We start from the raw sequence: 19,825 nt of genomic DNA, 5'->3' as shown, positions 1-19,825 counted from the left end.
TTCCTGCTCATGAGGTAAGCTTCATCAGAGACCGCAGCACACCTTGCCATTATCTGGGAAAACATCATTTGGTGTCTTTGCAAAAAAAACCAAAACAATAATGAACTACACATTCATGGATTGTCTTTGGATGGATTGTTTTTAGTGTAACTTTTAAACTTTATTTTGTAGGAATGTAGGACTTCTATTTCTGCTTTAAGTACACAAATAAGAGGACAGAAAGTGACTTTCAGGCTTTGATTTGGATTAAGATCACAACTAAGACTAAGTAGGTGAAGGCAATGATGAGATCCCTTGTATCCCCAGTCCTTTGCATCTATTTAGTCTCGAATACTTTGTTTCCAACAGAACCACATGAAACTGCCTTTGTCAGTAAAATTTGGTATTCTGCAGTTAAGCCTTGCTGCTGTAGAGAACCTGAATAAAGAAAATTCTGTTGACTGTTGACAAAAACAGAACTTGTAAATGCAAAAAGATTCTCTTCCAATATTTGTCTTATGAAAAACACAATCCAAGAATGAGGTGACATGGTGATTATTGGCTCTAGACGTTTCTTCTGGGAAAAGAAAAAAAAAAACCAACAAGATAAGTATCAGGATTTCTCTCTTGTGTAATCTAATTGTACTGTGTTAATCCCGGATGGATTTCCAGTTCCTCGCTGAGGATATCAGCTGGAAATGGAGCCAGCTGATGTCTGCACTGTAGGGCAGTCTTTGAAGAGTGTGTCCTTGAGTCAGTTCTGTCTAATTTTGGACAGAAGGTAGGACAGGCATGGAATATAGGATCCTGGGGATATGGAGGATAAAGGATAAGAACAAGGCAAGGGGGATGCAACTTTGGAGAAAAACTTCATTTTTTTATTCATTACATGCTTGGGGTTAAGGTTTATTGTCTTTTTCTTTTTCAGACTTTTTTTCCATCTGGCTATCTTATTCCTCTTACTCAGTGTACCCACGGCAACAAGGCAGGCTTTTCTGAGAAAGAGAAGGCTGGGATGTGTTCGTTACAGCCCACTAGCTACAGCTCACCCATTGCTGGTGAGTGTTCAATAAAATAGGCAGACAGTTGTCCAGCTTAAAGGACTGTGGGCCAGATTCATCCTACTGAGGTAATGAAATCACAATGCAGTGGCTTGAGTCTCCATTTTTAATCCCCGTCAACATTTGATTTTTCTGTTTCAGGAGTCATTCCAGTGACAGCATCTGAACTGAAAGTTAAAATTCCTGCTTTTCACATAACACCCTTGAATATAATGCTGTCACCAACTTCAATAGCAGCTGCGCCTGTCCTCAGCAACTCCTGTCTCAATTCAAGCAATACCAGTTCTGCCCCAAATCCAAGTTCTTCTGTTCTGAACTTTACACTGCAACACGTAGGACTAATACCCGCTGGCGTGCAAGTTCCTGCAAGTCCTGTTCTTCAGCACATGCCAGTCTCTTCACAACCAGAAAACGTTAGCCACAGCTCAGAAAACATGAACTTGCAAGAGGAGAAAGTAAGTAAAAATATTGCAACTCCTTGACCGTGGTGGGTTGTGTGGGAAGTATAGTGCAGTAATGCTTTATACCAGGTCAAATTTTTAAATAGACATTTTTTTTTCATCTTTATAAATCGGCACTGCCCCAAAAGAGCTGGCAGCAAAGGCCAGCATAGGTACAATATAACCGAGAGGTTAGAAAGGAAGAACAAGTATCTTGTTTGTTGTGGAAGTGGAGCCAGCTGGAAGATGACAAGATGTGGAGAGGCAGCTGGGTTAGAGGGAGGATTTTGCACAGATCCGACAAGACACTTACTGACAAACTGTCCGTTTGTTACTTTACCTTTCCTTCTCGTTACTCTCCTAATCTACTCTCAAGTTCTTGCATTTAATGTTAGCTTTTTTAACAGGATGGGACCACGGAGGACTTTAAAAGAATACTTTTTTCCCACAGGAAGTTTGTCTGTATATTTTGTGTAATACTGTATTGCCTAAGATCTGCTTGTATTAAAAAAGGAGATAGGAGGGGATTAGAGAAACTAGGTTTTTATTTAATTGATTTTATACGTACATATTTATAGATACGTCTAAGGAATACAGGCATATTATTCTCAGTAGAGTTGTAAAGTTTTTTAATTTCAGGAAAAAAAAAAACTAGTTTGCTAACATCCTGTAGAAACCTAAAACTAGAATCCACTCTTTTTTTTTTTTTATTCCCCTTAAATGAAAGTCATTTTCTCTCTTCTCTTTAGCCTTGTGTTCCAAAGGAACCCCAAGAGCCCCAGACAGTTACAGAAATATTTTTCCGCACACCAGGAGGGCCAAACACGGTATCTTCACTGTCTGCAAGTTCGGATGGTACCGATAGAGTCTCTCAAGGAACTCTGTATATTCCTCAACGAAAACTTGAAGTGTCAGAAGACTAATTCTGGGATATCAAATTGCTGAATGTGTTAGCAAGCATAATTACTGGCAATACACTGCGCACATCTTGGATTGTAGGATGGACAATGTGTGTTTTGGGCATGTATTGGCAAGAACTCAGTACTGGAATAGCCTTAATTAATGCTTTAGAATGAAAACTGTCTCTTAATGAAAAAGTTTATGTCTAATTTTTCCAAAAGGCTTACCTGAAGTGTTACAGCAACAAAGTTATGTATCTAGTGGGTTTTGTGTTGCTTTTCTGCTATGCAAAGTAAGCTGAAATTGTCTTTGTACAGAAAGGTACAGTCTATCCGTCAGTATGTATTTTGCACAAAGAAAAGTACTGTGAGTGTGTACATATTTTATGTCTTAACAAAAGTCCATAGTTCGAATGTCTTGCTCCTATGTTCAATAATGCTCTTTTGTAAAGTTAGTAATAAAAAAAAAAACAAAAAATGAATTCTTAATCAAGTTTTATATAAGTTAAGAATTATTTATACTGTATTTTTAAATCAATTTGTTCAGATTAAACTTACATCAAACTCAAATTTTGACTTTTTTGTTTGATCAAATTAAATTACTTAAGTAATACTGTATATATTCACTGGCATCTCTTCATTCTTTTTTTGTCAGACAGGGGGGTGTCTGTCTTCTGAAGAAAGGGAAAATGGTATTTCATCAGAAAGGGATTTAAGTAACTCAGTCTGACTTCTGCACTCCAGAGATTACATCTCCTAATAGCAACAGGTAGAGGAAAATACAGTTACGAAGTTTGGGATTCAGAGCATCCTTATCTCCCTAGAGTATTCCGGAAGGTGCTCTCCAAACGTCACAGAACTGAGAAGTTACAAGGTTTGGCCCTCAAGCTAACCAGACAGATTTGAAGGTGTACGCTCCTTACCTTGCCTCTTCCCCGGTTAAATGCAGCGTTGGAGCCGGTGCACGCCACACCATACACAATCCGTAGGTTCTCTTGCCACGAGAGAGGCTTGAAGCCTAAGAGAGAGTTTTCATAACGTTTGACACAAGGTTTTGTAACCATCTAAAACCGTTGGTGGCAGAAGTAAGTCACGCTAGCCAGTCACTGCTGCGAATAAGGTAAGGCCTAGGAGGAGGGGGCCTGGCGCCTCCTGGCTGTGCCCACAGCGTTTGGAGCTGCCCTGTTAGTTACTACTTTCTAGCAGAGATACATGTCAGCTTCCAACTGTTGTTTCCCTCCTACTGCAATTTTGTATCAAACAGGTTAAGTTAAACCAAACAAATTTAGGTACAGCAGAGTCTCTTCTATGCTGCAGGAAGAAAGATGAAGCCTCCTTGCTCAGCTCACGCTCATCTTAGATGACAAGGAATAACAAACAAATAACAGAAAATACAGTGTATCATCTGCCTTCCCAGTGAAATGTGCCTGGCTGTCCAAGCTAGGACAGGAAAAACACTTGCAAAGCCCAAGATTCAGACTTGGACTGGGTAAAAGAAAAATAAAATTGTTAAAACAGCCAACTGGCTTGCTTTTTAATAATGCAAAATTACTTTATAATACAAAATACACCGGACAGAATAGGGTAACTATTGAAATACTCCTACATGAGGAGAGAGAAGAATAAAAGCTGGAAAATGGAGGAATTCTCACTGCAGCAGGGAGTAGATTTTGTTTTTTCTTCTCTGAAGTGGTAATTGATCTTCCTTACACCTGCTATCAATCTCCTTCTAGAAGCACAAAGGCAAAGCTTTATAGAAACTTGCATTACTCAAAGGAAACAAACCACAAACCTTTGATTTTTGGACAGCACAGTTGACAGAATAACTACAGTAATTAGGCTTGGTGAAATGGTAACAACATTGGCAACACCCAATATCAGGAAACTGAAGGTTGTTCCCTGCCTTTTCTCCTCAAATTCTCTGACAAAGAGAAAATACTGATGTTTTGGGGCAAAATCTTTCTCCACAGGAGGAAAAAATAGTCCTCCAACTTTACATCAAGGACCTGTCTCTGCATTATAAAACTTTTGCTGAACTCAACAGTCCATGGATCTACAGGCTCCTAGGAGTTTTCTAAGTAGCCTCAGCAAACAGACCCCTAAAATCCTTAAGTCTGCCATAGATGTGGCACCAGATTTCCTTATGCTCCCACGGAAGTCCCAGAGTTGAGACTCTCAGCTTCAGACTCTTGGTGTTTCACCCCTGGACTGTAAGGGCTTGGCCCTTTCACACACAGCAAAGTCAACAAAGCTTCTAAGCTCAGACATCCCTTCAGAAAATGAGAATTAGCTCTAAAACTTCAAAGCACATTAAACAAAACCCATTAAAAAGTGAACTTCAAGTACTTCACACTTCAGTCTCCACATCTTCAATATGTCTGCAGCACCACCCATTTCCAACAAGCCCAGCCAGACGTGGCAAATACAACTGCAATGGTTAGACATGCTACATATTACATATATTACCTAGCCACCTTAACCCCTAAAACCAGTGAAAATTTAAATGTTATAGAGTATAAAGCATAATTCTCTGTAGTCTAAAAGACAAAACGGTTGTATCTATCAAATCACGAATGGCTGAAGGAAATTCTATTTGGTTTAAAATTGCTGAGTTCCAGAGGTTCCTACAAACAGGTTTTGATTTATTTTTTTTTTAGTAATCATTTTAGTTAATTACTTTTGGCAATGTGACCATTCATAACTCAATCCTCATTTCAGGAACCGTTATTTTACGATTCACGTTTAAGCAATGCAGTAGCAACTCTAAAACTCAAATCTTTATTTCTGATCTATTAGACGGCGCTTAGGAATGCCCTCTAGGTGTAATCTGAGGGGCTGCATTGTTGTCCACCTACTCACAAGTGGACATAAGGGAACAAAATGCCAGGCTTTTGTCAGAGGTTATTTTCAGCACGGTGATAGCAATGGCATTGCTCAGATCCCTGAAACTCTCCCTCATTCCCCTCCCCTCCCAGCTTATAGGGCTGACAGCAGTGGCCACTGCATTTAAAGAGTGCAGGAATCCTTTCCGTTCAAACCCTTTGAGGCCCAAGAAAACAGGGAGAAACATCAAGCAACTCCAGTAAGTACAGTATATCGCGTTCCAACAAGGCTGTCTGATATAAGGGTTGGGGTACTTTTTTTTCCCCAACCAGTGACAGGAACAGCTTATTGCTCGATAATGAAAAATGTGTAGGTGTAGCACAGATATGCGCGTCCAACAGAGCTGACAAGCAGTATTTTAGGTCTGGAGGAGCGACTGATAAAAGAGACTCTTCCGGGCTTCTCTGCTTATATAGTAGCTACCAGTGTTACATGAAGGGGGCTGTGGGGACCCTCGTAATGAGCCACAGGTTTTGACTACATGCAAGACTGGACAAGGCAAGTCTCAGAAGCTTTAAATTATTTTTTTTTTACAGAGCTACAGAATGATGTTTTCCACAAATAGTTTGTCTTTGTATGTATGCAAATGTACATGCTTTCATAATTTCTTAGATAAAAGTATTCTAGAAGTAAAAAAAAAAAAAAAAAAAAAAAAAAATCCTCAAAATATTTAATGCCAGGGACCAGTCAGTTTTACATGAAATGAGAAGAAAACTTCTATGCAGACTCAACAGAAAATGGCTATATAATAATGCAAGATGAAAGAATTCACACATCCATCATTCAACCATTAGAAGACAGCATGGTTGGTCAAGTCTTCAGAAAAGCTCCAAGAGCTTAAAAAGAAAAAAAAAAAAAATTTACTTTGAAAAGTTTTCTACCTAAATGTAAAATTATTTCAAAGAACCAGAGCCTTGTATGTAGATAAAATAATTCTGTCTCTGATCTCAATCATTGTGGCAATGTTTCACAGTCTGTAACAGTTTTGCTTGGCACTTAAAAGACTTAGTGCACGGATAAAGATTTAGAGAAGGATCTTGTGGAAGGAAAAGTGAAAGTTGATAGCCCGGGATTAGGTCTGGAAAAAGGAACAGCATTTGTACAGCAGGGTGCAGTTTCCCTCAGCCGCGTGAATCAAACTGCTCTCTGGGCACGTATGTGCAAGTATGGGAGGGTGGTGGTGGTTGTTTTTTAAGTCAGAACCAAGTACCTTGTTCTAGTGTCAGGATATCGTATTTTTTGGAGGTGCAATCTTAAATTTCTGCAACAGTGTGCATCAAGGAGGTTTTAAAAGATATGTGGCATTACTATGCTAGGAAGTAACAGATAATTGAAGGACACAGAGATGAAAGCAAAGGACTCAGACACAGGACTTCGGGTTTTTCTATCAGCTTTGCACATCACGTGCTTCATATCAAGTCACTTACAATCTCCTGTTTCAAAAGGGCTTGTGTAACTTAGAGTGACCTGTGTCAATGAAAAATTGCATTAACTTTCCTGTGTCAGTGTGGAAATTCCCATCCCTTCATCTCCCTGTGTTTTTTTACTGCAGAAATAAAGGAAAAAATGTTAGTCATCATGAGACTTGGGGGGAGGAGGGGGGGAAGGAGGGGGGAGGCTAAATGTACACCATGAACTCATCAACTTAAAATTTACCTGTATCCATACTCCATTGAATGCCATCAGAATATAAGAAATAGGATTATAACCACATGACAACTTGGCATCTTTCAGTAAGTGAACTCACCCTTTAAATACATTTTCTCTGTTGTGAATCTATCCTGCTGAGAGAGAACACTTTCGGCAATGGATTGGATCTTGACTAAAACAACTTCAGGCTTTCTGAGATGCAGTGGCAGGAACCGCACTTTACACTGCGGACACATCAGGATAAAACATAACATTGCCAGTGTTAACTGCAGAGAAAGAGAAGAACTATAGTGGCATTTTATTGCTACTTTCATAACGGAAGCAATATATTGTTACCCCCACGGTGCTGGCAGGGCAAATAACTCGAAGGAGAGTGGGGTGAGTCACTGGCGGTCACAGGACAGGTCAGCAGTGGAGCTGTGATTAGATACCGGAATGAGGTCCCAGCTGTGCTGGCATTTCCCACAGGCTTCAGCTGGGAAGAGAGTTTCAAATGGAGCCTTGAAACTTGTATTTCAGTGTAGACAGCGATTTCATTTTATATTATTACTGTTTATTTACTAGGTAAGGGATCGGTATGCTTTTAACCGAGTCTAGACCCAACAGCTAGCTGGGACTAAAATAAAGAGAGATGCAAGGCACATCCTCTCCATCGGTCCTGGTTCAGCATTTCTACCACCATTTCTACCAGCAGCCACAAAGACCGACATTTCCCATTCCATTTATCCACTTCGAGGCCACCCCATAGCACACGTGGCACCCTGTGATAATCCCCCCAGCCACCCGACAGGTGACTTCTGCAGACCGTTCAGATATGACCTGAGCTCTAGACCATCCAACATGTCGGCATTTAGGAGTGAAAGCCTGATGTTTAGCAAGGAAAAACCAGAATTATTTTCAAATTCTTTTTCACCTGCCCCGTGCTGTCTAGTGCTAGCGCTGCCTTTTACTCCTCTACACAACTTCACGGGGCCAATACTGCAGCCACCTCCCATTTAAATCAATGGATCTAAATATATTTGTGGATGATATTCTCATAAATAAGCAGTGCTGTGACATCCAGATTTGTTCGGTATGAGGAACAGCCCAACAGAAGACGGCTCACGTTTTTTCATGCCTGTGCAGAGCACAGAAGCACTTCAAAGGCTTCCTTGCTTCAAGGCTGGCCGAGATAGTGGTGTTACCAGCTTTAAATAACAAGAAGCACGTATCCTTGGCTGCACATCTGATGTGTATAAATTCTACTCCATGTAGTAGCTGCATTTTGAAATGGAATGAGACGAGCTGATGCATACTATTAGAGCAAGACCAAGAACACTCCTCCGGCTTAACCGTACCATGAGTGCCTGCCAACATGCCACAATATTAATACTCAGAAGTTTCTCTGTCACATGTTTCATACACTTAGATTGGGCCCACGCTTCTTCCCACTTGATCACTAAAATATAACAAGTACCATGCAGTTAGCAGTTACTGCGAGTTAGCCAGGCTTAGACAACAAAGTTCAGGGAATTCCAAGGGGATTTAGATGCTGACACCCAAGGAAATTAAGTGACGTTAAGACTTGAGGTATATTTTTTTCTTACGACAAATAGGAGACCAAGTTCTATTTGCACGTTGCAAGGACGGAGACTTAATCCACCGTTACCATTTAGATGAGTATAAAACTATGAATGCCACATACCCTGTGGAATTTACTTGCTCATGGCAATACCGCTGCACAGGCAGCATCCACAGGGATGTCCACTGCAGTGCAGTGTTTGGAGGGATGAAGAAGGCAAGGAGACACCAGGCATGGGCACGGACTCGTCTGGGTACCTCACCCCATGGTTAAGCCAGCCAGCGCAGACATTGCCGCATACACTGCCGTTCGTATGCTGGTATCCTCATGGGAACGTTTTCACTGTGACTGCTTTCTCCTGCAGCTTCCCATCAGGTGATGCCAAAAAAACATGGAAAATGTGTATGCATGCCCAGTCATGTTACTATATTTAGCCTCAGGAGCAATGGTTCTTTGAAGAGCTCTGACCACGGCCCGTCACGGCACACGGCTCACTATCACGCATTATCAGGCTTTTTCAGTGATTATTTTTTTTCCTTCAGCTAATTACATAATTGGAGTTGCTTTCCAGCAAGTATCCCGCCGCCACAGACTGAGAGGCTTGGTGTGCCATTGAGGGGAACTAAAACAGCAGAAGTAGCTTAACAGAGATGGGAGGTACAAACTGCTCTCCCCCCAGGCAGCTATCGGTGCTGCTCCAGCTGGGAAGGGATTCGACTGGAAACTTGATTTGGAAGCATGGACATCTCATTTTAATTTTTGAGAAAGTGTCACAAAATTGATTTTTATCTCCCGTCGCTCTTCCTTCTCTTAAAATGTTTGAAGCATTACTTCAATTAGTTTTATAAGAGAAAAAAATGGCACTGATACAAAAGTACTTTCAAGACAGGAGAAAATACAGAATGAGACTATAAGATTTTACCTATGTGAAGAGTTTCTCTTCCTTTATCTCCCATTTAAGAGAAATGGAAAGAAGGTGTTGGCGGTGCTATTCAGTGAAGCCTTCACCGAGTAGGAAGGGACCAAATTCACAGTCAGTTCCTCGCGTGCAGTTATTTTCTTTTCTTATTTCAGTGACAGCAGATTTTTGCTTCTTACTCGTTACATTACAGGTAAACAGAGTTCGAGGCAAGCTGAGTTTTCTTTTCCTTCTTGCATCATTACTGTCATTTAACTGTTGGAGCAGGTCGGCTCGTGAACAGCCTCCCAAGAGAACTGACAGGGTCTGAAAGAGATCAGCGGTGCCGCTGCTGTACGACAGCAGAGGAGCAGGCTGGCTGAGCTGGGGAGGGTTGTTCAGCTGAGCATCAATCAGCCTTACAAAGAGAAGGAGAAACTGCATGAGGATAACAGGATACCGCAGGCAACAGTCCCCCCAGTGAATATGCAATTATACAGGGTTTAAGGATATGCTAATAACCGCAGCACTAAAGTGGAGGTGTTTGGATGTGCTGGTAGCTGCATTGCTATCAAACACCGACTGTTAAAACGTGGCCACGTTGCTATGTCCTCAGTGCTATTGCTTCGGCACACACTCCTATGCCATCTCCCTTCTGCTGGACAGATGTGTCTTTTGTACCATCGCATGGTTTGTAGTGTTAGTAGCCAGAAAGAGTTCCCGTCACCTTTGCGTTAAGCTTGCAGAGCTGGCACATAGGGAATTGTTCATTTCATTCTTGAAGTTCAGAAGACACAGTACAGAAGTCACTAAAATGATGATAATCACGGGGCATTGGTGTCCCATGTACAGACATAGTAAAAAGCTAATCTGAAACACAAGCCGTCTAAAGCACGAACTGTTAGATGACTGCCATGATAAATTCCATTCTCTCTCTCACTTGACTTCAGAAGAAAATTCTCAGGCAGCAGGCCTGATTCAGCATTCAAAATCCTCTTCTTAGTTAAGAATACCTCACGGCGGATTTAATCAAATACAAATAGCACAAGCAGGCTTCAAAAGAACTATAATAAGAAGGTGACTGGTTTTCCAAGAAGGAGAAGGAAGGTCTGCGCCAGGAGCTTGGAACAACCCGATAATACGATGTGCAGATGACAAGATGACGTCCCAGTCTTTCCAGAAACAATGACTCAAACAAGAAAACAGAAGGGCAAACCGTAGGTTGGGGTTGTTTCAGATGGGTGATAGCCCAGTCATTGGGAAGGGCACTTACCGAGCCGCCATCAGGTGACCCAAACTGGGCTCCTGGCTCCGATGCTGCCCTCCTGTGTGACCTTGGGCTACTCACTTCAGCAGTAACTGGAATAGTAAGAACTGGAACAGTAAGCACTATGCGCTTTTTTTTTTTTCCCCTTTCTCAGGCATTTAGATTTTTAAAACAATCTACAAAGGAAACCAGGCTTTAAGTGTCTTATGAACCTCCCTGTTATTACTTTATAATGGCTGTGCAGCACCGGGATCTTGCACCTGTTTTATCAAGAATTCAGAAAAGCAAAACCCAACTTGTTTCTATTAAAGCATCCTCTAAAATAACATTGTACATTTGTTAAACTTCAAGGTGGAAGTACCCAGGTGTGAATTGTAGGAAATGATACACTGACACAGAAAATCGCCTTTATACATGTCACCGAGGATGCTCATGTGGCACTGGATGAACTAGTGCTTGCTTTGGAAAGGTATAAATAGTATTATATGCTGCCTCTTAACAGAGAGTCTAGGTAGAATACTGTTCTGTAGCAAATTTAATGCCAAATACTGTCCACACTTGTGCTTGAACTCCAGTAATGCTTCAAAGTGTTTGTAAGCCTCCATTAAAATTTGCCTCCTAAAACCAGATCAACACACATATAGGAAAAACAGAGGGGAAAAGGCTACGCCAGCATACAGGGCTACAGAAGCCAGGTGGACTCTCAGCTAGAGAGAACTTACAAGTGCTGCAGTGTAATTCATACAAGGAGATACTGGCTTGGGGCCACCCTGCAATAGCAGTTGACCCAGAGGGGAGGGAGGAAAAGTAAAAAAAAAAAATAATAAAATAAAAAATTAAAATCAAGCTGTTCTGTTTAAAATAATTCACTCTTGCTGTTGTATTTCTTTATGTAATTTGATTTTCTAGGCTGCCCTTCAGATATAAGGATGCCGAACTGGGGAGGTGGAGCCAAATGTGGCGCCTGTGAAAAGACAGTGTACCATGCCGAGGAAATCCAGTGCAACGGAAGGAGCTTTCACAAGACGTGCTTCCTCTGCAGTAAGCTGGGCTACACTGTTTTAACTTCACAGTATTCCCATAGCTCTGTATCAATCTTCCATTAGAAGCTAGTAAATTTACTTTTGTATTACTTTGCATGGGATAAAGGAGCTTCATAGTTTGCCCAGTTCAACAAGTTTGCTCACAGGACCCTACAGCAGGCTTTTAAATACCCTAAGCAACTGTACAGGACAGTAGAAGCAAGCAGCATCAGACTGAATTTCACACAGGGAAGGTTTTGTTAAGCCTGTGCATCTTACTAGTGGGAAAGTTCGAAGCAGAGGGCAGTCACAAGTTAATCATCCTACCCAAAGTACAGCATAGCGAGACTGATTCTGCTCCAGCACCCTCTGGAAACCCCAAGCTGAAACCTGTTTCCCATCCTTTCAGCAACGGAAGGACGGAAAATGACCGTATTTGTTTCACAGCAGGAGCCACTTTTCTGAAATGCCAGTTTGCCACTCCATAGCAGCTCTTTAATAATCAAGCCCAGTTTTCTGGCCCTTCACCCCAAGCCTTCTGCCTCTCAGGCTCCTGGCTTTTCTTTTTCCAAACACGCATTGGAAGATTATTGCTAGGGCCACTGGAGCACTGGCAGAATCACGGTGTCTAGGTCCATCTCCAAGAAACCCTACCTTTTGTCCCACAACACAGCATATTGCAGGTTTGTTTCAAGTTTAGAAGAACTAAACAATCAGCACTCATAAGGCACAACTATGTCTTATTAGGATATTATACATGATTACTTTTACGGTGAACCCTAACATTAATTCATTTCACACAGGAAAGCGGAAAGACATTACCCCAGTGCCACCAAAATCTCCCACCAACACCCTGCAAGGGCATCAGTCTCGTCCTTCCCCACGTTTCAGAGTCCCAGTTCACTTACTCTTTTAATTCACACACCTCTAACATTTGGCAGATAGCTTCCAGGAATTTTGCTTTCTCTGTAGATGAGCTAGTGCTTGAAAAAAATCAGCGAGAAGGTGTCAATTCAGCTCCATTTGCCCTTTGTGGAGAGAGTAAACAGTTTGATAAGAAGTAAAGATAGCTAAATATTTGATTTTGCAGACAATGCTTGAGGTTTAGTACCTTTGCAGTATGAATTCCAGCATGACAGCTTAGAAGCCATTGAATCCAATTTTTCACCCTCTTTTCCTGGATGAAGAATTCTCATTTGGAGGCATGAGATTGATATTACATGCTTGAATGATGTGGTACAGCGCTAGGCAGAGTCAGTCTAAAGGACACACTTGAGTCGTCTTTGCCTTTCTCCACGTGCCCTGCAAGTGATGCCTAAAAGACTAAGGAAGAATTCCCTCAAAAAGTTTTCAGTTACTTGACAACCTTCAGCCAATTCTTACATAATGGTAAAAATCTCAGTTTTGTGAAACCTAGAGAAGACTTATTGCTTCCACGTGCTGCCTGTAACGATTAACACTAGATACCCGAGAAACTACAGGGCAGGGGACATGAACGTGGTAATGACGAGAGAAGCTTCAACTGATGCTTGCGCTTTACCAAATGCTAGAAAATGCTACGGCAGAAGACAAACTAGTAGACTCTCCAGTGTCTAAAGAAAATAACCAGCTGTCCCAATAGGGCATAGTTAACGTTTCTCTCCCATCTAATATTTGTTCCCAAGTTTAAGCTTCATTTGAAGCATAACTGATATTTGTGGGTTGGTTTTTTTTTTTGGTTTTTGTTTTTTACTAATTCATGATAAACAACATACATCTGCTAGCTCTGCCAACTGTTTGGTTGGTTTGTTGTGGTTTTTTGGTTGGTTGGGGTTTTTTGGGGGGGTTTGGCGTTTTTTTTATTATTTGCCACTTGTAGTCACAAGTCTGAACTAAACTATTAATAGCTTAGATACTAAAAAAAGTATTCCCAGCAGAAGCATGTTTAAGTTTAAGGTATGACACTAAAGATGCATCTAAGCCCAGTTGGCATACGAGAGGTAGGTTAATTGGCTTTGCTTTCCCCATGATTCACACACACTAATCAGCAGCTCTGGACAACTCAGTATCATGTATCATGTTCATGGGCTTTTCAATGAACCAATTATAGGATTTCATTTCTCTACAGAAGAAAAGCAATCCTCCCTGACCTAGTCTCAGGTACAGAAACAGTTAACCTATTTAGCTAAGCTTTTATATATTTTTATATTAAATATATATCACAAATATTTTGTATTTTACATTATATTTGACCAGACACACAAACCACATCAGTCTTTTTCAACCAAAAAATTCACTTTGGGCGAAATTATAAACAGTTCAAACCAACCTGTTAACATGGTAAGAATCAGACAAGCTAGACTATAAATCACACTCTCTCTACTCCAGAATTTTTGGGTTTGGGGGGCTTGGGGTTTTTTTGTGATTTTTTTTGTTTGTTTGTTGTTGGGTTGTTTTTTTTTTTTTAAACAACCAGTATGAGAGAGAAACTGCTTTCCAACAACCCCTCCTTCCCACGCAGATTGCTATTTACCTACCTTGTTTCCCCGTCAGTCTTTTACTTAAAGCACAGCTGTGACAGACATTTGGCAGGATCTCACGCCATCAACCTGAAACTTCTCCGTGCCTGCTCGTGAACGGTATCTACTGGCAGATGACAGGTCTCAAAGTTATTTCAACAATAGCACTTCAAGGGCTTTTGCTCCATCTGTTGTGGTGAATTGATACTCTATCCCTAAGGTGCCAGGAATAGAAACACTTTATCTTCTGCTAGAGTTTCCATCGTCCCTTAACTCCCTTTGCAAATGTAATTATCATCCCAAAGCAGAAGAGACTGCAGCATGACGAGATCAGGTTCACACATTTACAGAAGCCCCTCGTTTTATTTCTATTAACTGTAAAGGTTAATAGACATCAAATTTTCCCCTCTGCGCAGTACAGTGACAGGATTAAAGCTGCACAGGTTCCAGTATCGGCTTAAATTCTCTGGCGTGGATGCATTTTAGACTCACAGCAGGACAGTTAAAATAAACACGGAGGGAAGAGGGGCTAATCAAGCCCTCAGCTAACTCTTCCTAACTCTTCTAGAGCTTGAACTTCCAACCGCTTGCAATACTTATGTATTTCACAGGTTTCTGTTGCTTACATGAGCTAAGCAACTTTATTTTCCAAGCCACCAACAGCCTCCACGCGACTGGAATGCCCTCTGTGGGCTGTGCACTTGTTTCAAGGGAAATTGCAGAAAAAGTTTTTCCCTATATTCCCCTCCCCCCCCTTAGCCACTGTTGACCCAGTGAACGATTTGTAAGAAGGGTTGAATTTTTAGTTTTTAAGCATACTACAAAAGCTTGTTGTTTTTCCTATAGGCGCTCTGAACTGAAAGCTTCATCCTCTCTGGATGGGGTGAGGGCTGCCTCATGCTGAGCTCCCCAAACAGCGCTGCACAGGCAGTCACCCAGCAGAAAAAGTGTAGCTCCTAGGGTTTTTTCCATGTATTATTATCCAGTTTCCATGCATAAGCAGCAAGGAGATCCACTGGACCAGTAACAAAATTTAGTCTCGAAATCTTGACTCTAAATGCAGACTGGGTTTCAGATTAGCAAAGAACTGGGGAGAGTTCCATCTAGCTTCCATGGCCACTCCAGGAGAATGACGACTCACGCGTGAGACCGGCCTCGGCAGCGCTCCTTAGCTCTAGGTGGGGCTTGTGTTTCTCAAAACATGGATACTTGCTTACTGAGGTCCCCAAATAAGCAGCTGTTAGCACTCAATAAGCTGTGGTCCTTCCAAGCTGAGGTTTGTTTTAAAGCAGTGCCGTAGAGGATATAACTTGCTTTCCATTAGGAATATCGGGCATTCCCACAGCACCTTCTGTCCGAAAGTCTCCCAGACCTTTCCCAATGAGCTAATCCAAGCAGTATTTCTTGGTAATGAACCTGACTAGGAAGAGGCCTCTGGTTTTGGAACGGCTATAGTCATACTCTTACCATCCTGGGGGATGTCTAACAGAGCTGGGACTACCAGTTGTTTGGGATCATGGCTTCGCCTTGCACTACAGCTCAAACGAACGTGACTAGATGAATAAAAAAATATGTTCTGCTTGACTCTGGACATGGTATGTACGTTATAGCCTCTTCTAGAAACTTGACACGTTAAAATAGCATGGGCTGAGATGAGAAAGCCAGCACAGTCTCAGAGTGACTCTTCTGAAAGGTGCAGGTGCACAGTAGAATCAATACCCCTGCAACCTCCTTTTTTTTTTTTTCTTGCTTCTTTTTTTAAGATTTGGTATGATGATCTCATCTTAAGCTTCACAAATCTAGACAAATTGTCTTGACAAGCTCATGATTTTCCTAGGGTTAGAGTACATAAAGTGGCAAAAGAGCACATTGTGGGCACGCACAACCACTTCAGCAACAGCCCAGTGAAGCTTTATACTGACTACAGGCTGACACCCTCCTTCTCCTGCATTTTTAAAGATAAACAAAAAAAGACACTGATTGTAATTATCCCGAACCACGTACTTTCCAATTTGAAAATGACAATGTTTATACGTGCTCCTCTCTTCCCATTTTCAGTGGCTTGCAGAAAAGCTCTGGACAGTACCACAGTAGCAGCTCACGAATCTGAAATCTACTGCAAAACTTGTTATGGGAGAAAGTATGGGCCCAAGGGTATTGGCTTCGGACAAGGGGCAGGATGTCTCAGCACCGACACTGGTGACCATCTAGGCTTGAATCTGCAACAGTGAGTTAAATCCCACCGACAGCACCTTTTCCCGGTACTACTTGTCACTTAGCGGGGTATTTTAGATCTTTTACTCTGTTTCCGTGACATCGTCTAGCACAAGTAGCAGAGCAGACTTTCCTACAGCCTTTCCTTCAGCAGACACAGTAATTTACCGGTTTTTAATGACGTTTAGTCTCTTTAAGCCTTCTTTATAAACTATCTCCTCCTTCAATTCTGCAGAAGCAGCCTTTATATGCCACCACGTATGTAAATATCCACTTGTAATTTGCCATTAGTAGCACAGGGGTAAAGTCACATTCGCCATAGAACACAAGAATATTTTTTTCCCCCCTATCAGAGGCTAAAATACAGTTAGGTTTTACTGTTAGAGAAATAACCACACTACCACATACTGTTAACTCTCCTCTCAATGGGGGAAATAATCTTTCTAAATCCTCCCTGTGGCTTGAAGAACACTCACAAACACACCGAGAATGTTTGAGCAAAGGAATTCTAATGGGATACCATCTCCAAAAGCCTCAGCTGCATATAATTATCTCTGACATTACAGGGGTTTTTTATAGTATTTTTCTACGATTCTCAAAGCTGCCCATTTCTAAATCAATGACGCTTTCTCCTGGTATTACTATAAAGAAACCAATTAACTAATATGCTGTGCAGGAGATAAAAGCTTAAATAATGTATTTAACTGTAGCTCCTTGCAAGGTATGAATCCATTGCGGGCAGAGCTCTGTATCAGAAACTGTCACTGTCGAGTAGATTTAATGACCTGTTGCAGCCCAACAACCTCATAATTAAAAAGTTGTTCCATCAAAGGCACAAATACATAAGGCACAAAGTCCAGAAACACAGAGCAAAGCTACTATTCTGATGTACTTCTGACCCAAGGCCAGCCAAGAACCTTAGATCCCTGTCCAAACGTTACAGTGACTAATGGAACAACTGCATGCAAAATTCAAGGTTTTTTTCCACCGAGTACTAGTGGATAGCCAGTTACAAATAATAAGAGAGGTCTTTTGCTTGCATTTTCCCTCGTTCCTCTCAATAAAACAAAATTCTTTTTTTACTTTCACTTTTCATTAAACCTTTCTGCACATGGCTACTGTCAGCTCCACATACTCAGCCCAAAGCAGGTAACGCCAGTGGTAACAGCATCAACTTTTCAACCACACAACACAGAATTCAACAGAAACCATTAATTTTCTCTCCCCCCACCCCCTTTTCCCATGTCAAAGATCAGTAACTTAGTAATTTTTATCCCTTACAAAAAACCCCATGAAATCGTATCTCTAGAATGAAGATAACATTTTAAGCAGTATTTTAAAACACCAAAATCTTCTGTTTTAGGGGGTCACCAAAGTCTGCTCGTCCTTCGACACCAACTAATCCTTCAAAGTTTGCCAAAAAGATGGTAGATGTGGATAAATGTCCCCGTTGTGGCAAATCAGTTTATGCTGCAGAGAAGATCATGGGAGGAGGAAAAGTAAGTAGTTACTATAGCACTAGAAGCAAAACACGTGCTTACCATGGTGATAAATGATAGCTAGTAGATCCTTGATCTTTCAAGCTTTTACTCATAGTCTCGATGAAGAAAACATCAGGATGAATTAGCAAATTGCTAGAGTCCGATGTACTGACTTTCAGCTTTAAATCCATGTGCTTTCTTGTAAGTCTTATTCAACTTTTCCCATCTTGTTGATCTCTGAGGAACAACTCCTGGCTACAGCACAGGCTGGCTCTTCTACCACTGTCATTCTATTAACACCTCTGGGGACAGTTATAATTTAAACATTTATTTGTAGTGGCAATTGCAGATAAATTGAAGAGATTCTGTAACTAGAAAAACAAAAGCCTGCCTCACATGACATGCTAGCTCTCTGCTTTAGGAACTCTCACTTGAGTATCATCTCTGCAGGTCAGGGAAATGGCCAAAACAAGAGTAGCATCCATAGCACTCTGCCTTTTCCTAGACCTCCGTTAATAACAAAGTCACTAGGTAAGTAATTGGAAAAAAGTCTAACCTGGAATGACTAGAAATGGAAGCCAGAAGACCATCAAGACAATTTTAACCAGAAAAAGCAACAATCTTTTGCTTCTTATGTCTGCTAGGCATGCACTTTCTGTAATATACAATTAATTGTCTTAATTTCCTCAGCCTTGGCATAAGACGTGCTTCCGCTGTGCTATTTGTGGGAAGAGTTTAGAATCTACAAATGTTACAGACAAAGACGGAGAGCTCTACTGTAAAGGTAAGAATTGTAACGAGCTGAATGGGGTTATTGGGTCAATTTAAAATTATACTTTTTAGACCTAGTATTGCCATCATGATTTACCTTGTTGCATGCTTAACAACTTCATGAAATTTCATTTTATCTTTTTTAACAACTTTCTGAAAGCAAAGGGAAGAGCTACATTGCAGTTGCATCTTCTGCTATTAACATTTCACTTTTAAAGTTGTAATTTTTCTACAAATACGACGTCCTTTCAGATCTGTCCTCAGACCTTCTAACAGGAACACTGGCCATATCTGCTGGGTAGATTCTTGTACCTGTACAATCTCTCTCACTCAGAAAAACCCAATCCAACCAAAAAAACCACCAAACCACAAAGGTAGAGATCTTCAAAGGTCATCTGCCTAAGGTCATGGTTGTAATTGGACTTCTTCCCAGTAAAGGATACTTCCACTATATTGCTTGTACAGAAGATACCCCATTCATGCCAAATTATACACCCAGATGTTCTCAGATCAAGAAAGTTCACAGGATTTCACTTGACTCTTAGAAAGAGCTTAAAGTGAAAAAATATGCTAAGCTTTTATATTCTAGGCTAAATTTTACAGAGAATCCTAAAGAAGAATACTTAAGTTCTGTGACTTTGGGTGCAGTCTGACAATTGCAAGTGATCAAATTAGCATATTTTGAGAACTACGCTGACCATTACTACTTCCTTAGCAGAGCTGTGATAAATAACCATGCACACATTTAGCAATACAGAGTTAAAATGGAGTGGTTTAAACTACCATCAATACTTTCTGGACTAAGCTCTAGTTCTTTTAACCTCCTTTGAAAATCTCCAACTTATTACTCAATCTGCATTACTCATACAGACCAAGTTTTTCTGAGTATTTTCAGACAGGAAAGCAGTTTTAACGAAAATGTTAACTTAGATCCTAAATACATATGGCTTCTTAAGTTTTGGAGAAGATCAGATGTGACTTCTGTTTAATCCAAATAGGTGATTCCAGTTTCACTATTAGAACCTGATGACACCTCTGAGAAAGACGCTCTTTCAGGTTTCCTTCCTTTTATTAAGTCTGGAAGTAGTTCTAAAACCAAAAATCATTAAACTCTATATGAAAACATTCAGAATACCATTTACTTCCCTCCTTCTTTTGCAGTTTGCTATGCAAAAAATTTTGGTCCCAAAGGAATTGGGTT

General features: G+C 40.9%; 2 protein-coding genes across 2 annotated transcripts in view; both read left to right on the top strand.

Moving 5' to 3' along the window:
- E2F8 (E2F transcription factor 8) overlaps nt 1–2,706 on the top strand; it is a 58,347-nt gene extending 55,641 nt beyond the window's left edge. The window contains exons 10-13 of the mRNA XM_009637065.2: nt 1–14; nt 908–1,037; nt 1,182–1,495; nt 2,230–2,706. The exon at nt 1–14 is cut by the window's left edge and continues 217 nt beyond it. Coding sequence (XP_009635360.2) covers nt 1–14; nt 908–1,037; nt 1,182–1,495; nt 2,230–2,403 — 632 coding nt within the window. The 3' untranslated portion in view covers nt 2,404–2,706. The remainder of the gene's footprint in view (nt 15–907; nt 1,038–1,181; nt 1,496–2,229) is intronic.
- Nucleotides 2,707–11,567: 8,861 nt separating this feature from the next.
- Nucleotides 11,568–19,825, top strand: part of CSRP3 (cysteine and glycine rich protein 3) — an 8,417-nt gene continuing 159 nt past the window's right edge. The window contains exons 1-5 of the mRNA XM_009637083.2: nt 11,568–11,679; nt 16,217–16,385; nt 17,736–17,871; nt 18,544–18,637; nt 19,786–19,822. Of these exons, the coding sequence (XP_009635378.1) occupies nt 11,568–11,679; nt 16,217–16,385; nt 17,736–17,871; nt 18,544–18,637; nt 19,786–19,822 (548 nt within the window). The remainder of the gene's footprint in view (nt 11,680–16,216; nt 16,386–17,735; nt 17,872–18,543; nt 18,638–19,785; nt 19,823–19,825) is intronic.

The sequence above is a fragment of the Egretta garzetta genome, unplaced genomic scaffold, assembly GCF_000687185.1.
Source record: "Egretta garzetta isolate BGI_Z169 unplaced genomic scaffold, ASM68718v1 scaffold454, whole genome shotgun sequence".
Taxonomy (NCBI): domain Eukaryota; kingdom Metazoa; phylum Chordata; class Aves; order Pelecaniformes; family Ardeidae; genus Egretta; species Egretta garzetta.
The sequence above is the reverse complement of the archived record's forward strand: the minus strand, read 5'-3'. Positions and strand labels throughout refer to the sequence as shown.